This window comes from Ammodytes marinus, assembly GCF_949987685.1.
Source record: "Ammodytes marinus genome assembly, chromosome: 11".
NCBI lineage: Eukaryota > Metazoa > Chordata > Actinopteri > Uranoscopiformes > Ammodytidae > Ammodytes > Ammodytes marinus.
The window spans coordinates 18,735,189-18,758,123 of record NC_137215.1 but is presented as its reverse complement, the minus strand read 5'-3'; the positions used below and the strand labels follow the sequence as shown (position 1 = coordinate 18,758,123).

The following is a 22,935-nucleotide window of genomic DNA, read 5'->3' as shown; positions in this document are numbered from 1 at the left end:
CTTTAGCCATTGCGCTGAAAGTTATCCACTGGCTTCTATTGATTTCTTTGCTATATGATAATATTAGCTGACTCACTTAAAACTTAAATTGAGTGAATACATCAAAGTGAACATCAGTGCTGAGGGCTGCTTGGAAATGCAGTAGTCGGCACTGTTTTACACTCTGCGAAGATAATGCCTCTTTGACAGAGATTAATGCAGACATCCTCTTACTTTGATGGATAGGACTACTCCAGTCTCAAGAGTTGCCATTTAATTTTTATTCCATGGAGACAAATGGAATTGTCTGGAATGGTAGGATCTTTTCTCAGTAGGATACCAAATACAGATCTGAGAATCAGCAGGCATTTAGTTATGATCAACAGAATAATTTATTACACACGATTTGTGTTCCAAGGACTTGAAACTTATGAGTAAACAATTAGCATTGATTACACTTCCGCCCTCTTCATGACTATACATTTTTGTTAGTATTCTTATTATTCAGTATTCGAACAACACTTTAAATTTACATTTTCCATTACACTGAGAGCATACTAAATTTTCATGGATCATTTTCACCAGTGAAAACTTCATATTTGAAATTATGTCCAAGTTATGATACAGCACTCTTTTAGTCTCTGATAGCTCTCCTCACTGTTTCTCACCAGGTGTGGATGGCTTTAGAGATAAAGTACTCTTTTTCATTGATTGCCTTCATTCCTCCTCTTGAGTGAGAGCCTAATATTCAGACAGACATTCCTTTGAATGGTTTAATAGTGGCTAATAACCCACTCAGATGTCGCATGTGTCAATTTTGGGTAGATCTAGTCTGTGCCAGACAAAAGGTGTAGAAAAAGTGTAAACTGTAAAGGGCAAAGGGCCGTCTGCCAAGAGAGGAGATGCTGCTGCTGTTCATTGACATGTTTTCCACCATGGTTCGACTGATCAGTGGGCCCAAGTATGCTTCCAGTGCCAACAGACATTCAAGGACAAGCATAGAGCACCACTGGGGGATTGAGTGTGACTGAGCGTTGCAACAGATTAACTCTGCTTGTGACAAGCCCACTTATCCTTCCAGACAGGTGTGAAGAATGCTCTTGCCTCGTGGGCAACAGCCATTGGTTGACATGGCTCTTCCCCAGCAAGCCATTGTATGCAGGCATTAACAGTGAGTTACTTTCATATTTTGCTATCTATCGTTTGTTCGGGGGCAAAAAGGTGAAAGTGTAGATAACATAGCAGGTTGATAGAGTAGAGAACTCTGGATGTGGCAATGGAGGGGTTGTATATGAGACCTCGGCCGGGCTCCTACAGCAAGGTGACAGAGTTGGACGAGTGTGCGGGGGTTAGGCGGCCTTAGCCTGCTATATCAAGGGTGACTCATGTGATTACAGTATTCTTGGTGTGTTATTTTCATTCTGTGATCTAACACCAGCTCTGGGATCTGTTATTTCCTCTTGCCCAGATCTGTTGATTGCCTCCCAGCAGGCTGTGTTCGCACAGGAAAACACCATTTTTTTTAAAATCAATTTCACATTTTCACAGACATATTTTTTAGTCACAATTTGAATCTTTTTCTCCAAAATCTAATGTAACATCTTTACAAATAGAGCTGAGTAGGGACCTCAACTTTAAGGGATTTACACTGCATTTAGCACAGTGCTGACAAAGACCTTTTGTCCAAAAGGATTAGCATTCATTACAGATCATTAGCTTGCATTTAGTCTCAGCAGTGTCTATAGCACATTGGGCATCTTTCTTAGTGCCTTAGATCAGCTGATATACCTAATGATATGGCTCATTTGTTATTAATGAGTCTGGCTGTGTGCACCCTGCCTTGCTCTCCCTCAAGTTGGGTTTCAAAAAAGTAATGTGGCAGACACAAGGCCTTCAAGAAGGGCTCATAAGACCTCAGTCAAAATGCATCTGCCTGTCTGTTCATTAGCACTCCATCACCCCAGAATGAAGGCACATCAACTGAGAAAGAAATTGCGCCTGAAACAAGTGTTTAAAATGATGGCAGCCTTTATACGCTCTACTCGAGCGTACCCAAGGGTAAAATTAGACATGGGGAAAATGACCTTAAAATGGCGCCAAGCTTCATAGCAGCATAGCGGGGGTGCACTTGTGAAGTGATAGAGGTAAACTCAGGGGGGTTAACTTTTGAAGGAGTGCAGTTGTGTAAAAGCTGCCAGCATCACTTTCTCCTCTCCGTCTCATCCCAGAGCGAGAATTAAAATATAGTATCCCATCCAGACCATCATAAAGTCCTTGCTGTTTTATTCACAAGGACAACAGTTAATGTTTCAGTCATTTAGTCACACATCGTTTGCTTTCACCAAGCCTTTGCTAGTATTCCTCTAGAAGTCATGCAAAAGGAAAACTGTAAACAGAGAAACATTAGATGATCTTATGACCCTCATCCATAAATGTTGGTAAAGAATATGAAATTGCTTGGCTAGGAATTGCCATACAGAGAGGCACTGAGATTGGTTAGGCTTCAATGCTAGGGTTCCTGCAGGGTGTATTTGACAGCCTCTTTCCTCCTAATTCCACCTAGATTCTTCAGTATGGATACAAGAGCTCGCCCTCTTGGAGATATTAGCGTCGGCGCAATGGAACCTGTCATTTAAAAGCTGGTGAAACGCTTGAAGTGATTCGCCTCCTTTTCGCCTGACTTATTTCTTGCGACATACTCTCAAGAAGGGGAATGGGATCAGAGATTCCTCACTGTCAGCCGGGATTTGAATAAATGGTCCTCTTCAAAGACTATTTTTCCTCATTTGTCTCCAGCGAGAGGGTTCATTTGTTTGGTAATTTGTAACAGGGTGAGCAGGTTTGACAAAGACCATGGATGAAGGAAAACACGGAGAGCGGAGCCGGGGAGGTTAGTTCAGGTGCGTGTGAGACTTGCAGAGAGGTAATGAAGCAACCACAGCTACTTAGGATAGATTGAATAGACTGACTGGCCTTTGCCCTTTCATTAACTGGTGGTGGTAATGGGTTGAAAGAGTTTTGTACACATGGACAATGATTTTTTGCGTAAATGGGTGCACTATGGCAACGCTGAATCGATGAACCAGCCAAAAGTAATCCAAATTAAGAAAAAGTAATAAGGTAATGAAAGGAGATTTTTTTCGTGGCTCACTGCAACCTGCAACGGTTATTGAACATGAGCAGTGCATGGTGCATCTTTGAGAGGGAGGTGTGGCTGTGGGATGGCTTCTGAGCGACACAGGCTTAGTTGGCATGCTCAGTGACACATTGCTGTTATTCAGGCAGATTAGTGTTATACCATCTTCTTACTTCACATATCCAGACATAATCACAAGCTGTCAGAGCCGTCATATAGTTGGGGGATCAGTGTGCAGACAGGTCACTGTATCAACCGCAGCAGAGCCAAAACACTTATTAAATCCCTCTTCCCTCTTTAATTATCTGAGTGTCCTCGAGAAGTGATGCAAGGCGTCCTGTACTTGTGACATGCTGGCAGTGTGCCTGCTGACAGCGTGCATGTGTGACTCTCAAGTGTCCGCGCTCTTGCTGATGATGGGTGATGAACAGAGAGAGCTGAGTGAGCATGAGATGAAAGTCCAAGTGAGGATTATGAAAAAAAAGAGGTTTGCCCAGTAAAAGGTATGGGGCAGTTTTAAGCCGTTGCCCAGAGGGGTTCCACTGAAAGAGGCGAGATGAAAGAAGAGAGCTAAAGCTTACTTGGCTTGAACGCTACAAGTCTGGAGTTCATCTCTTGATTAGATTTGTGCAGAGTCAGGTTACACATCTCTGAGGGTGTATTTTTGTAACATGTTGAATACAGCGGTCCTGGAGCTATACGAGAGCTTTCCCTTGTGTTGACAGGATGGCTCACAAGCTCAATAGTCTTCTGCTTGGAGTAGATCTGAACTACATACTCCTGCTGTGTCACGTTTAAACATATTTAAACACAAACTCTGCCTGATAGATATCTCAATTTCTACGCATGTCAAGATTTCTTTTGTAAAGCAGATATATAAGTTTTTATACATTTTCATATTTTTTTTACAATTGTGAACTCAGAGGGATGTCAATCAAACCAGTGTTTGCATTTATATGATTTTGACACAAGGAATCCCCCTTCCCCACCTATATATTTAATAAACTATTGGCTCAAATAGCAATAGCTTGTATTTTTTATGCTCATTGCACAAAATAAATCAAACCTCTTGAGAGCTTAGTGTTAGCAGACGTGGCAACCAAACAGAAGTATGTCTTTCTGTAAAAGCGGTTGCTTTTCTTTAACTTGAGACTACTTTCCATCCTCCCAGGAACATAATGACCAACATAGATGTTATATATTTTATTTTCTGACTTAGAGAAGACATCAAGTACAAAGACAGATGGAAAGAGGCATTTTAAACTGTGGCTGGATGGAGGAGTCAATAAAGAAAGATGCAGCATTTTAGTGCTTTTTTTACTGATTGGTCAATGAGAAATGCTGGGTAAAATGATCAATCCTCAACTTACTAATATAATATAACCACAACTGACCTTGAGCTGGGTTTTATTTTTAATTTTTCTTTAGAAAACAAAATATTTCATGCTCTACTTAGACTTATAAACAGACACATTGTGTTAGCGTCAATGTCAACACACCCAAAAGAAGTGTGGTAGAAAAAATAATAATAATTGAAAATAGAAATATGGTGGGATCAGTGAGGAGAAAGACTGACAGTGAGTGTGAAATCCTGTTTTCTTTCTAAACACCCTTAATTTAAAATAGAATGCAGATGGGTGACTCGGACGGCATAATCCTCACTGAAAGGGTGCAGGAAAACAAAAATGGCAAAATTCCACTAGATTGTCTGCGTACATTCGCAAATGCACACGCATTAACAACAGCAGAATGTTCATTAAAACAGCTTGTACGATGCCTGAAGGTCATTAGTGTTGGAGTGGCATGAGCTGTGGTCACACTGAGTGGGCATATTGTCTTCACAAGGGTTTTCCATTTGTTGAACAATCTCTGCTATAGCTGTGAGCTGTTGGCATGCAAGGTGAGTGCCATAGTGTTCAGCTAAGGAAGGAATGAACACACACAGAGTTCCAGCTGGGTATGATTGAATAACCTATTAAATGGGGGCAGTGACCCCTTAAGCCAGACACAATGCTCTTAATGTTTCATTAATCTTGAAGATACTTTTAAAACAATAATTTACTTTAATTTTCTGTCCCTCCTCCTGGCTGGGTGCATTCCAGTCGTTGCCGTCGGGTAAAAGAAAGTGTTTTCCGTTTGATTTATTAGTTTACTCTATGTATCGTTTCTCCCACCCATAAATTAAATCTATTAAAACAAATGTCAAACACATTAGTAGCTGCTAATGTCAAGGCACAACGCTCGAGGACAGGAAAAAATGAGAGAGCATGAAGAGAAGAGGAAACTAGATATGATTAACCTCAACCTGCCTATGGGCAGTCCACAGTCAACGGCTACTGGTGCTGAGAATAGAAGCAGTGAGCGATAATTGGTGAAATGTAGAAAGGTGTGGGCACCAAAACTCTCCGTAGTAGTGTACCTGGATTTTCCAAGGAGCCCATTTCTTTCATACAGACAATGATTGACATGACTGCATGTTATATAATTAATGATGGTGGAAAAGGTAAAGATGTAGCAAAGATCAGAATCAGGCTGAATTCCCAGTCAGAAATGGAATACTTCCCATATTGTCAAACTATTCCTTGCAACGTTATTATTTTATATTATTATCAACGTTATCATTACTCGACATCATTGTTAATGAGGGTCACCCCTCAATTGATCTTTCGAGGATAAATAAAGGCAAAAATGAAAAAATAAAAGATTATGCTGAATATTTTGAAGGAATTCTAGCTTAAAAAACTATACAGGTAGTAAAAAAGATCAGACCCAAGTTTTCAGCACTCTTAACTGTGATAAGAAACGATCACACGTCAAAAGACAAATAAAAACTACATATTTTAAATTTATTAATGATTTGTTTTCCATTAATTTATTCATACAAACCAATCAGATTTATTGGAAGAGATATGGAGGACTAGCTGCATTATGCAAGAGCGAAAAAGCGAATGATGAAGAACAAAAGCAGTGGCAGGACGTAACCTTGGATACGGGTCACCCAGTGGCAGCTGCCCTCCATCAACAACCTGCATGACGCCAATGAAATGAAGCAGGTAGATAAGAGACATCCGTTTCATCTGACCCCATGCAGCTCGGCCACAACATGTTCCATTAACTTTCACCATAAAAACCGAGGTTGGTACTTTGAAATCAACATCAGCCTCCATCTCAACAGGCTGTTCACCAGGCTATAGTCACATAATCAAGCCAACGTCTATATTTGCTACGGATGATTGGTTTACACTTCATACCTGCCTTTAAATGAACAGTCTTTTCTCTCGTTCTCTCTCTCCATATGTATAGTGCTTATATTGTTTTCTTTCTTATGTGGAACATGCTGGACCCTTTGAAGCTAAATGTCAAGAGCTGCATTGTTTTCCTGCAATCAGAATTGCCCTTATACAGAACATTTGCATTTTTCACTTATATTGCTGAACAATTTTCACAACAGGCATCATCACACTACGGAGCCCCTAAAGGGACATGGAGGAAAAAAAATTTTTGGTAAAAAAAAAAAAAAAAAAAAAATCAAACTCGAGATCTCGAGTTCAAACTCGAGATCTCGAGTTTGAAGTCAAGATCTCGAGTTTAAAGTCGAGATCTCGAGTTTAAAGTCGAGATCTCGACTTTGCCTTCAAACCTCTCTCACCGTCACCAATGGTCCATGCATCAAAGGAATATCAATTAATTTATGGGAAACCACACAATAGTGTCATGGAGGAGTACTTGGAGCATTCTTTTCTCACACTAACACCAAACTACAACCTATTTGGCCTAAATCTAACGTTTATTATGCACATTGGAGAGAAAAGTGACAATGCTTCACTTCATTTTGGCGCACCATGGACAGAGAGTGGAGGTCTAATTGTCAACACACACACACACACACACACACACACACACACACACACACACACACACACACACACACACAATATGTAGACGGTATACATTTGACTATATCAAAACGTGAACGTTTCCAAGACACAATGCCGCCTACACTTGAGGAGAACTCTGTTTGGCTGTATTGGCTGGTCTGATGAAGGCTATTATGAGTCGCAAAGAGTAATTTGCACCGGATTAGACTATGTCCGCGTTCTCCAGTGACTCCATATGATCGGATCTTGAAGCACTCACAATAGTGCAGGCAAAATATGAAATTCAACCGGATTATGCGAACTTTCTATTTTTCTTCACTTGGAGAGAGAAAAAGCGCTGTTCCCGTGCGCTCTGGCAGCACTACACCTGTGCCCGGCGTGAGCCTCAAACTGCGTCTTAATAGAAAAGATAACTGCAGGTCATATGACAAAACTAGCGATCGGACTAGGTTAGTAAAGCCTAATTAAGCCTTTCCCAGGAAGGGATCGTGTGTGAATAAAACACAGAGTCTGGACTGGCGTATTTTTAATAGCCTATAGCAGAACTTCCTTTGCTGTGCGCTGGGGAGAAACAGACACGCTGGTAACTATTCTGCTCCAGATCTGCACATTGGACAGCGCCACGCGATCCTCACAGTTTTGCTGCTGTTTAGTTAAAATTTGTGATTTTTTGGGTGCAATAGATGAATAACATGTGCCGTCGGGTGAAGCCTCTTATCTCTCTCGACCGTGTGCGAGGCAAAACAAATCAGGCGCTGTTTCTCCCCAGCGCACAGCAGAGGAATTTCTGCTATAATTAGAAATCACCAGTGCAGACTCTCCTCAAACTATTAGTTTAATTTAGTTTTTATAATCAGCGATCGATTGTTTCATTTGTACACAGAGACAAACATGTAGGCATGTAGCGGTGTGGCACATTTACGCACGAAAGCTTCCCTCAGAACGGAAGAGAAAAAAATTAGCTTTTTTATTTAATTATTATTATTGTAGTCCAGACTGTGTTTTATTCACACACGATCCCTTCCTGGGAAAGGCTGAAAGTGTGAATGAGGCTTTACTAACTTAGGGTGTATTCACACTGGGAAAGTCCGCTAGTTCACTTGCTTTGGTCCAGACCAAATAGAGTTTTGATTTTTTTTGGTTGGTGTGGTCCACTTTCATATTGCCCCTTTTGCAAGTGAACCAGCATTACGAAGCAAAACCACACGTGATCTGAGGTTATTCATTCATTGGACAGACATTCTGGGGTGGAGAGAAACAGGAAGTAACCTACGAAGTTAAAACTGCGAAATATATATCATTGATATAATATGGGGTTAAAAATAAAAAATTGCCTACAGCTAACCTATAAATAAAGAGGAAAAACATCAAATTATTGTTGTTTCATATGGTTATAATATGTAGCCCTATGTCAATGCCACGTTATGTGGCTTGTAGCCTACGATGTGAAACATAATTTTTACTGTATTTTTGGTGCTGGACGCGCGGCTCGCGAGAAGAATAGGCTCAAGCTGACACTCAGCTGATTTAGCTGTGTATCAGCTGGGTCAGCGCAGTTCAGCTCCAAACTGACACGGGGATAGTATTGACGGTCCCGTACATGGGAAGCAAAATAAAAACACACATTTCTTGCGCAGCGTGAACCTGTTGGCACTGTGCGAGAGATGCTCCCCTCTCCTTCATCTGACCGCTGAACACATTCAGCATGTTAATGCGTCCTCTCGATCAAATGTAATATATTGTTCTGGGCTCCCGGTCAAACCACAACTTATCGTCCTAACAATGGCGACAACAACACTTTCCCATAATGTGAAGCTGACGGCAATTTATTAAAAAATAAAAGAAAGAAAAGGCACAGTGCCTCCTGCATTTGGGTCGGATTGAGTCCGGACAAATTCACACCACAAACGAACTGCAGCAGAGTGCGTTTTGAAGCGCATCGAGACTACCTCTTCAGCTGGGTCTCGGATCGTTTGTTTGGTCCGCCCCCGAGTGCGATTGCTGTATTCACACCTGCCTGAAAGATGCGCACCGAAGGCAGAAGTGCATCTGAGTTCGTTTCAACCGAACTAAACACGGCATGTGTGAATACACCCTTAGTCCAATCGCTAGTTTTGTCATATGACCTGCAGTTATCTTTTCTATTAAGACACAGTTTGAGGCTCAAGGCGGGCACAGCTGGTGTAGTGCCAGAGCGCACAGGAACAGCGCTTTTTCTCTCTCCAAGTGAGGAAAAATAGAAAGTTCGCATAATCCGGTTGAATTTCATATTTTGCCTGCACTATTGTGAGTGCTTCAAGATCCGATCATATGGAGTCACTGGAGAACGCGGACATAGTCTAATCCGGTGCAAATTATAGCCTTCATCAGACCAGCCAATACAGCCAAACAGAGTTCTCCTCAGGTGTAGTGTAGGCGGCATTGTGTCTTGGAAACGTTCACGTTTTGATATAGTCAAATGTATACCGTCTACATATTGTGTGTGTGTGTGTGTGTGTGTGTGTGTGTGTGTGTGTGTGTGTGTGTTGACAATTAGACCTCCGCTCTCGGTCCATGGTGCGCCAAAATGAAGTGAATCATTGTCACTTTTCTCTCCAATGTGCATAATAAACGTTAGATTTAGGCCAAATAGGTTGTAGTTTGGTGTTAGTGTGAGAAAAGAATGCTCCAAGTACTCCTCCATGACACTATTGTGTGGTTTCCCATAAATTAATTGATATGCCTTTGATGCATGGACCATTGGTGACGGTGAGAGAGGTTTGAAGGCAAAGTCGAGATCTCGACTTTGAACTCGAGATCTTGACTTTAAACTCGAGATCTTGACTTCAAACTCGAGATCTCGAGTTTGAACTCGAGATCTCGAGTTTGATTTTTTTTTTTTTTTTTTTACCAAAAATTTTTTTTTCCTCCATGTCCCTTTAGGGGCTCCGTATCACACAGATAGGTGTACTATTGTGTGTGACCATAGGCACAGTGAAGCTCAGCTGTCAGAGCCCTGCTGCTGTGCTGAGTATATGCACACATAGCCCGTGCCAGCCTCCTATTACAGATTAGATATGTTGCAGCATCATGGGCCTGTAATTCCTCAGTGGTTTCTGAACTGGGAGGGAGTTTGCTGAATTTGCTGCCTTATGATCTAATCTGAGTCCTGCCATGTGATAAGCTCTGCTGGTACCGCTGGCTTTCCATGGTTTCTGGAGGGAAGGAAAAAAATAATGAACAGCAATAAAGTAAATTTACCCGATTGTTGTCACTCAGTGGCGGGGCTGATGGGGGCTGCTGTGGGTCCAGACTCCCGTGATACACAGGATGATCTAGAGCTGACCCTGGGGCCATAGATAGCTCACATAATATCTAGTCCACTTTAAAGCTCACCTCTTGTGAGCACTTTTGCACCGACATTATCCTACTGTATACGTACATGGGCAGCGAAGCCTGAGTGCAAGGTTGAGAGAAAAAAGCGATGAGAAACGTTTGTGCTCCTGCCCTCTGCTTTCGAGTGGCCAGACGAAAACAGACTGTCAAGGTGTTGCTTAAAAAAAAAATTAAAAATATTTCAGTTTCTCATCAGTTTTATTAAAAGGAGATGGCTGAACAGTAACATGAGCCAGTTGTTTATCAGCGACAGTGGATCTAGTTCTTTATCCGCAGCCACGCAGTCTGAGATGTGGCGAGTGCTTGGCAGGGCGTGTGAATGGTTCTGAATGTAGATATTAATCAGGATATGGTGTTAGACAGCTGCCACCTTGGGAGCCCGCAGCTCTGGTGTCAAATCCCCCGCCAGTGATCGCAGACAGAGAGAGGGATACTCTGCGCCGTTAAACCTGCATCCTTGGGCATCACACAGTTCGCTACTGATGTTTTGGCAGATGCCCTTGTCAAGGAAATATCATAATGCAAGCTGCTAGCGTGAATCCGTATGCAGACAAATCTCCCGTGTATGGTCTTTGACAGTGGTGGCAGATGTACATTTGGAAGCACCTATAGTGATGCCTCCCAATGGAAATATAACTAATGTTTAAGTGTGCGAGGAGAGTAACTGTGGCACAAGCTTCTCCTGCTATTGGGAGTCCGGACGACCAGTATGAGAGACATACAAGAGAGTTGATCGTTTTTAGCTGTAGGGCAGACATTAATTTACTGGAGGTTTTATGACCGCATAGTGATCGATAGCACATCAAGAGTGGAGTAGGGGGGGCCTTAGGTCCAGACTTAATTGTTCTCTGTGCTTCTCATCACTTCAGAGTGCATTTGTGAATCATTCTATTCAGAGGCAGGAGCAGGGGATGGACTTAATTGCCTTCCATGTGTGGCAAGGTAAGAGATTAAAAGTTTAGCAGCACTGCAGGGAACAAACCAATTTACAATCCTAATTTGTCCAAGCTGGTAAAAACAGAGGTGTGTGCCTCTTTTTGTTTTGAATTGTGTCAGGTTCTCGAACACACAGTTGCAACAGAAGACCAACACATGTTTGTTTGTTTTATGAAGAGAAACACCCGATGTTTGCTGCAGCCATAAACTCCAAGGGATGCTACCTGCAGCTATCGTGAACAACAGTACATGAAACAACAGATGAACTCTCACTGCTCGCTGTAGAATTTAATTAACAACAGTGGGGGCCCGCTACACACTATCAGCCTTCACACACTCATCTCTGGGTTTACCCTCCTTCATATCATGTGCGTCTGATAATTACATCTGTCTGTGTTTGTGTTGTTGTCTTTTTTAGAACTGTTATTTGCACATTACGAAAAATGCCATGAGCTGAAGATGACAAAATAGGTGCACAAGTAGAACACCAGTGATAACAGCTGCTTTTACACATACACAAACCCTAAAGACTAAGCAGTGTGGAGTTTATGTTATGCATGCAATTCCCAGAATCAGAGCTGTCAGGCTATGTCAAAATATAGGTTTAAAATGTCCCTAGGTGGGAGCCCATGACCATCAGTTATCAAGTTTTCCAATCCGTTACAAACCAAAAAAGGATGCCAATATCAGATGACCAGCAAATGGTAAGCCAAGCGTATCATGAAGTCAGGAAACGGGGAAAGTTAGCCTTGTTCCCTCCAAAAGATCACTTTTCTTTAATAATGCAAGTTATGATATACATAATGTGTTGATACGTGAGTGTTTGAGGTGATGATAGGTGGATTTTGTTACCTACGTGCAGAGCCAGGCTAGCAGTTCCCTACGCGTTTCCACTATGTATGTTAAGCTAAGCTAACCGGTTGCAGGCTGTAGTGGACAGATGAGAGTTTTGTCCATCTTAATTACCTCTCTGCTTTAGGCAACAGTCGTTAATAAGTGAACCTAGCTGACCTCCCATGTTCAGATTGTCCATTGTTGCCCAGCCCAGGGTTATCAAAATAACCTTGTTGGCTAAACTGCTTCGACGGCGGTGAACACTATGGCCATAAATAATGTTAATAAAATGTTATTACTCTTTGTAATTTACGTTCCTGTACTTTGAAATAAACAAACCAGTAAAACTATAGATTAGCCTACTCTGTGGCAGAGGAGTTGCTTCCGAGACTATTATTAGGTCTAATGGATTGCCTCCAGCTTGCTGTATCAGGCTGTCTGCCTGCTGCTGAGAAATGTTCAAGATAATTCTAAAACTCCACTCTGCTCGCTTAAACACTGGGCCCCAGAGTGTCTTGGTAGGGACGGACTGTGACACACAGAGACACACTGACACACCCAGAGAGAAGGAGAATAAAAAGAGATGACTAACCTAACCCACCTGAGCTCGGCTCACAGGGATCAATGTCCTCGTCATCGCTCGGACACTCGGCCGATGCCACCAGCAAGTCGTCTGTTGTCTGAAAGAAAAAGAGAGGCACACAGTAGAGTGGTGAGGGCATACAAATACTTAGCTGCATCAACAGGGTAAGATGGCTTCAGCTCAGAACTACTCAAAATGGGGTTTTATGAGGGTTAAGTTAAGGAGAGTGGGTACAGATGAGATGTGAATCCAGACGGCTGTTTGACTGCTGGATTTACAGTATCCGTCAACCCCGGTGGTTATGCATTGGCGCTATAGCAGCTAAATTCCAGGCATGACACACCAGAAAGGAGATCTGATTATTGAAGAAGAGTGGAGGCTAAAGTTCACAGCGCAATTGTCAACTCACATGCTCAATGTGTGCAGCAGTGTGTGTGTCTTTACTTAGCCCTTCAAGGGATTGTTAAGAGCCATCACAAAACACCTCTGACATTTAGAGGACGACCAGCCATGAAAGCCTTAAGACAAACACATTGGAAAGACAAAGGGCAGGGCAGCAGAGGTTTGAATCAATATATGTTCCCATTTCTTTCATTTTACAATAGAAGCATCCGAAAAAGAAAAAAAAACATATAGAGGTGCTTCATTATTCTGCTGCTACTATCCACTCTAATAGCAAATCCATTTTAGACTGTTTTTGATGCACTTCCTCAGCTGCCAAACACGATATGTTTTACCCTCTTGGAAAATGGGAAAGGGCAAACAGAAGACCAGAAAAAAGCACACTGTAAAACATTATACTGCAATGTTCTTTTATAGTCTTGCCTCAGGCCATTTGATCAGCTCGGCGTTAAAGGTCATTTCATTTAAGCATGGCAGCCTCTTCAAGGCTGGGTTAGATTTTGGGTTTATGGAGCGCCGCTAAGCAGAATAACCTGCTGCTGTATATTTAGCCTTGCACCTCTACTTATATTTTCTGTAGTAACATTTTTAAATACGTAAAATGCACAAGCGCATGCTTCACAATATGTATTATGCTTACATTTCTCATCTGGCAAATGCATTTGTGTGACAGCCACAAGAAAAAAGAAAAAAATGAAAAAGGGTTAGGACATGCATTAGGTCCCGAAAATTAAGATGGACTCATGATGCTTTTATTCAATTTGTTCTATTATTTGACATATGCATCAAAATAAATCTGGAAGTTGGATTAGCATTGATTCATCTTAAGGAAATTAAAGGTGATGTCATTTTGCTCAACATCCATTTGGCTGCATATAATGCAATCTTATTGTGACTGTAACATCATTTTGACATTCTGAACACGGGCCGACATCATCTTTACATAATAGGCCTGGAAATGATAGATCAAACCCATTAAGGGAGTTGTGGTGGAGGGCTGTTTTCGGTGCATCTTTGCTGGGTGGGTGAGGCCCGGGGAAGCCGTCCAAATGTAAATTTAATTTGCTGTGCATGAGGCTGATATACAGTGTCGGCCATCCAGATGGCAAAACCGCCGGATCCTGGAGTGCCACATCCATCACTTCAGCCTTGTGATTTGTTTTTCCTGGCGGGAGATCTTGACACTCTGCACTCACTGGCAGAGGTACGGGAATCAAGGAATCAATACTCCCTCTCTCTCCTTACCAACCTATCTCTCTCTCCCTCTCTCATCCCTCTTTTCCTCTCCGTCTCCTTTCAACTCTGTCCTTCAGATTTATTTGCAAGCGGAGAGGAGGAAGCAATGTGACGTGGGTGTACTGGATGTAGGTTAACTCCCCACAGAATAACCTGAGCGTGAGGAGGTGTGTGCCCGTTCACATTAATATTTTTCTGTCTCCCGTCCGGGTCAGAAAGTTATAGCCTGAGGCCTTGAAATTCATCACCACAGAGAAACTAAATGAGTAATATGGACTTTTCTTTATCTATTTACCATTGATTGTCTCATTTACTTAACGAAAGGGTGCAGACATCAAATCAGGTTGTTTATAGCCATGAGTATACAATTTGAAGCTATGATTAATAATTTTTTGTGTTGGTTGTACTGTATAAATAAAGGGGAACATTGTTGATACATAAACCTACATCATATGGAAATGCTTTAAGGGACTGAATCGAAACGTGACAGGGAACCATGATATATAGTTTCATAACGAGACCATCACATAATGTCATACTCATTTCACCCTCCAAGGACAATGGCCTGTGTGTAGATCTGTGTGTCACAGTAGCCCAATTGTGCCTGTAAGCCACCTACCTCTAGGTCCAATCCGTCTTTGATCTTATCAAAATATCAACCCTATGCTTTACTTTTAAATTAATCTTGGCGCAGGTGGCGGATGTAAGCCTCTGAATCAACAACTAAAATGAATTCACACGTTATACCACAGCATCAGGCTGCCATGCGGGATTAGTGTGTAGGTCAACACTTTGATGTGGTCATGACCTGGTTGGAATCCAATAACATTACCAATTCATGGCGTCCCCCTCCAATGCTCGGCTTCTTTTTCACCCGTGACAATTCAATGTGGACTATGTGCGGGGCTTACCATGCAATTTACCTACTGTGATGAAAACTGACAGGTAGCTTGGATGGGGTAACACAGGGTATGCACCTGACGATTTTGACACTGCAATGATTTTGAGTAAAAAAAAACCTAGGTTTCCAAATCTAAATGCGGTATCTGTTTAAGTTCTCCAGAAATTCTGTGTGTTTTTGTTGGGGTTCATTAGCTTAAGGGACTCAGGTTTACTGATGCAAAGAGCATCACACCCACAGGAAAGATGCTCCAATACATAAGCGTATAAACAAGATGTACCTGTAGTTTGCTTTATGAAGGGTACTTCTAAAATGCTAAAAGCGAAAGCTTGGGGCTCGCAAAGCATCATTAATCTAGCGGTAGAGCGTTGAAGCCACGCTGAACCTACAGCACAGCTCATTTATCTGCCTCTCCTCAGAGCAGCAGAGAGAACCCTCCTATGCGATGTAGTAAAAAAAATCCTGGTCAGACAATGAAACCCACAAAAACTGGAAGAATAAAGAAAAATATAATAGGGAGAAACAACTTTTAGTGTTCACATATTTGTAATGTAATTTCAAATAATTTAGTGTGTAAGGGGAATTTTATTTACACACAACACAAAGAAAATAAATCTTAGTAGACCTTACAGCGAAGCAAGGCTATCGACTGACCTTGGCTCGTGCACTGATTGAACCATCAAAGGTGATGTGGACCAGGAAATTCCAACCTGACTCAGCCAAAGGCGCCACGGTGCTTTCTTTAGCACTGTCATGCTGGCTTTCGATCTTTAAGGATTGATAATGGTCCTTCTTAATGAGATGTCCAGGCCGAGCCGTGGTCTGCATGTGCTGGCTAAAGCTTAGTCAGCGGTCTCATTCTGCAGGGTTATCTACAACCCTAAAAAACACACTTATCTGTGTCCCCAGTAACGCTAAACTACACCGCATCCAATGCCAATCGCAAGTAACTACTGTAGTCGGTGGCTTCACTATAATACACTGCATTTGTACACTTCGGCACTGAATGCATGTTTTCCACATTTAGTTCTAGGCTGAGAGGAGGAGGGGGAGGGAGGGCAAAAGGAGGGCTGCTTTCCAGGGAGGACGCTGTGTGCTGCTGCCCTGTGCTCCAGAGCAAGAGACACCCTCTCTCTGTGATAACCTGTCGGCATGTCTCTGCGGAGAGCCACGGGTTTTCACATTGTTTTCTCTCCGGTCTAATTTGATGAATGCTCTCTGGCACACAACATGTCTCTTTGGAGACGGGCTGAAAGTCAGGAGGACACTGAAGGCATCTGAAGGGTTTATCCGAAGCGTGCTGCTCTGCTGTCCTGGTAATGTATTCCACTGAGGATGGTTGCTGTTTTCATTTGCCTTTCTGCTTTCCTCTTTTTTTCAGTTTTTCTTTGGCCCTTTTACTTACTCTGAGTAAGCCCTAGTGTTTGTCCAATATCAGTTCTAATTTACGCAAAGCTGTTTCTCTTGCTATTCTGCTGATCTGTGACCGTAATAAAATGTATATATTTTTACTCAAAGACAAAGTCCTACATCTGTTGCTCATTAGGGCCTGGTTTGAGCCGCAACAACATTTCCAAATGCCAAATAACGCTACATACTTACCTACATTTGTAGGTTATTGTCTTATTGAAAGAAATGGCTCAGTTACACATAAAAAAGCCTTCCTATTGAGTAAATTGTACGCAATCCTAAAGATTCTGCCTCATAACTTGCCTGGATGTTTGTTTGACTACTTCTGATTCCTCATGTACATGACCCATATAGTCACACCTTTCTCAACTTATTATAATGCAAATAAAGTACTAGATTGCTTGAACATATTGTAAAGATCCTCTCCGGGAACCATCACCTTACCGTGGTGGAGAGGTTTGTGTGTCCCTGTGAACCTGGGAGCTGTGTTGTCCGGAGCCTAGTGCTCCTGGTAGGGTCTCCCAAGGCAAAGTGGTCTCAGGTGAGGGGCCCGACTAAGAATGGTTCAAAAAGACCCTATGGAAAATCACCAAAGAGGAGGAGAGACCCTGCCCGGAGGAAGCCCGGGGCCCCCGTCTGGAGCCAGGCCCAGAAAGGGGGCCCGCCTGCGAGCGTCTGGTGGCCGGGTCTGCCACGGGGCCCGGCCGGGCACAGCCCGAAGAAGCTACGTGGCACCAACCCCCTCTATGACCGATGGGCCCACCACTCGTCGGAGGAACCGCTGGGGTCGGGTGCGCTGCCTAAAGGGTGGCAGTGAAGGGCGGGGACCACAACGGACCAGACCCGGGCGGCAGAGGCTGGCTTTGGGGACGTGGAACGTCACCTCGCTGTGGGGGAAGGAGCTGGAACTGGTGCGGGAGGTGGAGCGCTACCAATTAGACCTGGTGGGGCTTACCTCCACGCACAGTCTTGGCTCTGGAACCGTACTTCTGGACAGGGGTTGGACTCTATTCTTCTCTGGAGTTGCCCAAGGTGTGAGGCGCCGGGCCGGTGTGGGGATACTCACGAGCCCCCGGCTGGGCGCTACTACGTTAGAGTTTACCCCGGTGGACGAGAGGGTCGCCTCCCTACGCCTCCGGGTTGTGGGGGGGAAGACTCTGACTGTTGTTTGTGCGTACGCACCGAACAGCAGTTCGGAGTATTCGGCCTTCTTGGAGACCCTGAACGGAGTCCTGCATGGGGCTCCGGTAGGGGACTCCATAGTTCTGCTGGGAGACTTTAACGCGCACGTGGGCAATGATGGAGACACCTGGAAAGGCGTGATTGGGAGGAACGGCCTCCCCGATCTGAACCCGAGTGGTCGTTTGTTGTTAGACTTCTGTGCTAGTCATGGTTTGTCTATAACAAACACCATGTTCGAACATAAGGATGCTCATAAGTGTACATGGTACCAGAGCACCCTAGGCCGAAGGTCGATGATCGATTTCGTGATCGTATCATCTGATCTGAGGCCACATGTTTCGGACACTCGGGTGAAGAGAGGGGCGGAGCTGTCAACTGATCACCATCTGGTTGTGAGTTGGGTCAAAGGGTGGGGGAAGACTCTGGACAGACCTGGTAAGCCCAAACGGGTAGTGCGGGTGAACTGGGAACGTCTGGCGGAGGCCCCTGTTCAAGAGATCTTTAATTCGCACCTCCTGCAGAGCTTTTCTAGCATCCCTGTGGAGGTTGGGGGCATTGAACCCGAGTGGTCGATGTTCAAAACTTCCATTGCTGAAGCCGCGGCAGACAGCTGTGGTCTCAAGGTCTTAGGTGCCTCAAGGGGCGGTAACCCTCGAACGCCGTGGTGGACCTCGGTGGTCAGGGAAGCCGTCCGACTGAAGAAGGAGTGCTTCCGGGATATGTTATCTCGGGGGACTCCTGAGGCAGTTGCAAGGTACCGACAGGCCCGAAGGGCTGCAGCTTCTGCCGTGACCGAGGCAAAGCAGCGGGTGTGGGAGAAGTTCGGAGAAACCATGGAGAAGGACTTTCGGTCGGCACCAAAGTGTTTCTGGAAGACCGTCCGGCACCTCAGGAGGGGGAAGCGGGGAACCATCCAAGCTGTGTACAGTAAGGATGGGACGCTGTTGACCTCAACTGAGGAGGTAGTCGGTCGGTGGAAAGAGCACTTTGAGGAACTCCTGAATCCGACTAACACGCCCTCTATGTTGGAGGCAGAGCTGGAGGCTGATGGGGGATCATCGTCAATTTCCCTGGTGGAAGTCACTGAGGTAGTCAAACAACTCCACAGTGGCAAAGCCCCGGGGGTTGATGAGATCCGTCCAGAAATGCTGAAAGCAATGGGTGTGGAGGGGCTGTCTTGGATGACACGCCTCTTCAACATTGCGTGGAAGTCGGGTACAGTGCCGAAGGAGTGGCAGACTGGGGTGGTGGTTCCTATTTTCAAAAAGGGGGACCAGAGAGTGTGTTCCAACTACCGGGGTATCACACTTCTCAGCCTTCCCGGCAAAGTCTACTCCAAGGTGCTGGAAAGGAGGGTTCGGCCGATAGTCGAACCTCAGATTGAAGAGGAACAATGCGGATTCCGTCCTGGCCGTGGAACAACGGACCAGCTCTTCACTCTCGCAAGGATCCTAGAGGGAGCTTGGGAGTTTGCTCATCCAGTCTACATGTGTTTTGTAGATCTGGAGAAGGCTTATGACCGGGTTCCCCGGGAGATACTGTGGGGGGTGCTGCGGGAGTATGGGGTGAGGGTGTCTCTTCTGAGGGCCATCCAATCTCTGTACGCTCAAAGCGAGAGCTGTGTACGGGTTCTCGGTAGTAAGTCAGACCCGTTTCCGGTGGGGGTTGGCCTCCGCCAGGGCTGCGCTTTATCACCAATCCTGTTTGTGATATTCATGGACAGGATATCAAGGCGTAGTCGTGGTGGGGAGGGGTTGCAGTTTGGTGGGCTGAAGATCTCATCTCTGCTGTTTGCGGATGATGTGGTTCTGATGGCATCATCGGCCTGTGACCTTCAGCTCTCATTGGATCGGTTTGCAGCCGAGTGTGAAGCGGTTGGGATGAGGATCAGTACCTCTAAATCTGAGGCCATGGTGCTCAGCAGGAAACCGATGGATTGTCTACTACAGGTAGGGAATGAGTCCTTACCCCAAGTGAAGGAGTTCAAGTACCTCGGGGTCTTGTTTGCGAGTGAGGGAACAATGGAGCGTGAGATTGGCCGTAGAATCGGAGCAGCAGGGGCGGTTTTGCACTCGCTTTACCGCACTGTTGTGACGAAAAGAGAGCTGAGTCGTAAGGCAAAGCTTTCGATCTACCGGGCGATCTTTGTTCCTACCCTCACCTATGGTCATGAAGGCTGGGTAATGACCGAAAGAACGAGATCGCGGGTACAAGCGGCCGAAATGGGCTTTCTCAGGAGAGTGGCTGGCGTCTCCCTTAGAGATAGGGTGAGAAGCTCAGTCATTCGTGAGGAACTCGGGGCAGAGCCGCTACTCCTTTGCGTTGAAAGGAGCCAGTTGAGGTGGTTCGGGCATCTGGTAAGGATGCCCCCAGGGCGCCTCCCTAGGGAGGTGTTCCAGGAGCGTCCAGCTGGAAGGAGGCCTCGGGGAAGACCCAGGACTAGGTGGAGAGATTATATCTCCACACTGGCCTGGGAACGCCTCGGGATCCCCCAGTCAGAGCTGGTTGATGTGGCCCGGGAAAGAGAAGTTTGGGGTTCCCTGCTCAAGCTGCTGCCCCCGCGACCCGATTTCGGATAAGCGGTTGATGATGATGATGATGATGATGATATTGTAAAGATTTTAAATGTTTGCATAATCTCTTTTTTTCTTTTTTCTTTGTGTATTAACCTAGAAGGGCTGAGTAAACACAAAAACGTACATGGTTATAAGTACAACTAGTGTTATGACTTGGACAAGGCCAAAACAAATATAAAATGGGGTGAATAATATCAGTGCAAAGTCAGAAAATCCCTTACAGCCACAATGTTGTTCATAATGTATACTTGGCATTGTCATAATTCTTCTTTTCTTTCCATTATTTTGTGAGAATCCTGGATACATCATATCAAGGGGCACACTCCAGAATCCATTTTAAGCCTATTCTTTGGCTGGAAATATAATTCATAGCGTGTCTGTAATTGGCACCAGTCACTGAAGCCAAAACTCCAACTGCCCCTTAAAGCAGAGGGATCAGTATTCTGTATATGATCCTGCTCAGACCATGCCATTATTTCTCATGCTGGCATGGATTTACACTGATAGTGGCATACTAGTGTCCACATCTGACCAGAGTTGTAGTCTGCACCGACTAATTGGGAGGAGTTTGTTTTCCTAAGCGTCACTCCTGCTGCAACACATCATTAATGTGCGAGTGAGAGAGGGAGAGAGGGGGGGAGGGTGTGGGGGGTCCGCAGCAGAGAAGCGTCTCATGGTTAGACACGAGATGAATTTACCAATGGCAGCTATCACACTGCAGCAACAGCTCTTATCGGAACGCCTGATGACATCCAAGTATCTAACTTAGCACCCTGGAACTAGGTCGATGTTGATGAATAATTTAATCCCAGATGCTCAATAGATTCCAACTGAATAATGAAGGCGTGTGGGCCTCTAAGACTGTGAGTTCAGCTCAGTGTATTGCCTGGCCTTTCGCCCACACTCTTCATACCGCTGGACTGCCAAGCTGTCAATATCACAGACTCACACAGATACAGACTTCTTCACGGCTGGAAAGACAATGGAATGGCAGTATCACTTTTGCCACTCAGTTGCAAAGCAAACGCAGATGGATTTTATATAAGATGCTCATCAAGTTCAAACCCTATCATGTTCCACACCATCTTGATTATTTTGAAACAATTAAAGAAAGACTCTGATGTGAGGATTCACAGTGATGCGACAGATTGCCACTGCGACTCGAGAGTAGAGGGATGAGCAATAGGGAACAACCAGCGGGGTAAAAATGGAGATATTCTCTACACAGCATCTTCGCTGCAGAGCATTTACATCAGATTCTGTCATTCTTAGCAAATGGATCAACAAAGCTTCAAAACAGGCACTGCCAAAAAAAACACACAAACCAAAAATAAATGCAAAAATGCGTTTCATTATTGTTGAGATGTTACTGTAATGTTGTCAACTGTTAGATGAAAAATATCATTGGTATAACGATCTGCTCTCACACAAAATATAGTTGTCACAAATGATCTTATCAAATTGGAATTAACTGTGAATAAACACTTGTGTTCTGTATTACAAATCTCACAATTTGACGATATACACAACACTATAGAACTGGAAAGTCATCAACTGGGAAACTAGTAAACATTGTTGAGATAAACAGCTTTCACAAACTACTTAGAAGTTGCCTGTTAGCATTTGTCTATTTCAATCAATGAAACTTCATATTTATGATGAACTATATGTTCTGCCAATAACAAACCTGACTCCGACAATATCAATTTATGGAACATCAACAGTGATGAGGACGTGTAACAGTTGTTATTGCTTGAAGCTGTCAGTAATTACCTGAGGTATTTTGTTATTTTGAATATGAGCAGGCCACTTGGGGCATTCTGTAGGTAGTGTGAATTTTCACAGCACCAGAGAATTCAAACAGCCATTTCTCAAAGGCAATTAAATCTGAATAATTTGTACTTCTTTTGGTTCTGACTGCTTGTTTGCCGTATGACGTAAGAAACTGGCTGTGGCGGGCAGCTGTTTCCACTTGCTAAGTTATGAGACACAGTCCCTTTTGGGAGAAAGGCTTTGCTTTATTTAAAATGAAGCAGCTGTTGCCTCGACTGGACCTCAGGCAGAGTATCAGAGTGTCATTAAAAAAAGGATGGTCGGAGGCTCTCCATCTCCTCCCCTGGTGTCTGTGTGTTCCTGTCTTGCCATACATCTTCCTCCAGGCTTAAGTCACCGCACCCCAGACAGTCTAACAAGGTGCTGGGAGGCAGCTCCACACACCTTCAACCAGCGTGCCTTGACCGTACCATACAACATGCAGGCCAGGTTTCACACAGAATTCACATATATCCCCAAGCTGACTGGTAATGACTTGTGCATGACACAGTGAGCCGTGAATATGATATAAAATCATGGATAGAATACATTTCAAATGGATTAAGTTCACTGAACAGAGTTCAAGTTAAATGTTTTTACCTATGGGATAATTATTAAATGGGCAATTTCTCAATACATGTATGCATTTATTTGTTATTATTGTGTGGAATATATGAATGAATGTGTGAATGTGT

The 22,935-nt window shown here is 44.0% G+C and overlaps 1 protein-coding gene across 23 annotated transcripts in view; it reads right to left on the bottom strand.

Annotated features, from left to right (window-relative positions):
* Window positions 1–22,935, bottom strand: part of LOC307257360 (neurexin-1a-like) — a gene marked incomplete at both ends in the record, with an annotated part of 267,488 nt that overhangs the window by 4,805 nt on the left and 239,748 nt on the right. For 15 of the 23 annotated variants that reach the window (XM_080036565.1, XM_080036561.1, XM_080036572.1 and 12 more), the window contains one exon: window positions 12,731–12,818. In XM_080036565.1, coding sequence (XP_079892691.1) covers window positions 12,731–12,818 — 88 coding nt within the window. The remainder of the gene's footprint in view (window positions 1–12,730; window positions 12,819–22,935) is intronic. The other 8 variants (XM_080036562.1, XM_080036577.1, XM_080036580.1 and 5 more) reach the window with 1 other exon arrangement.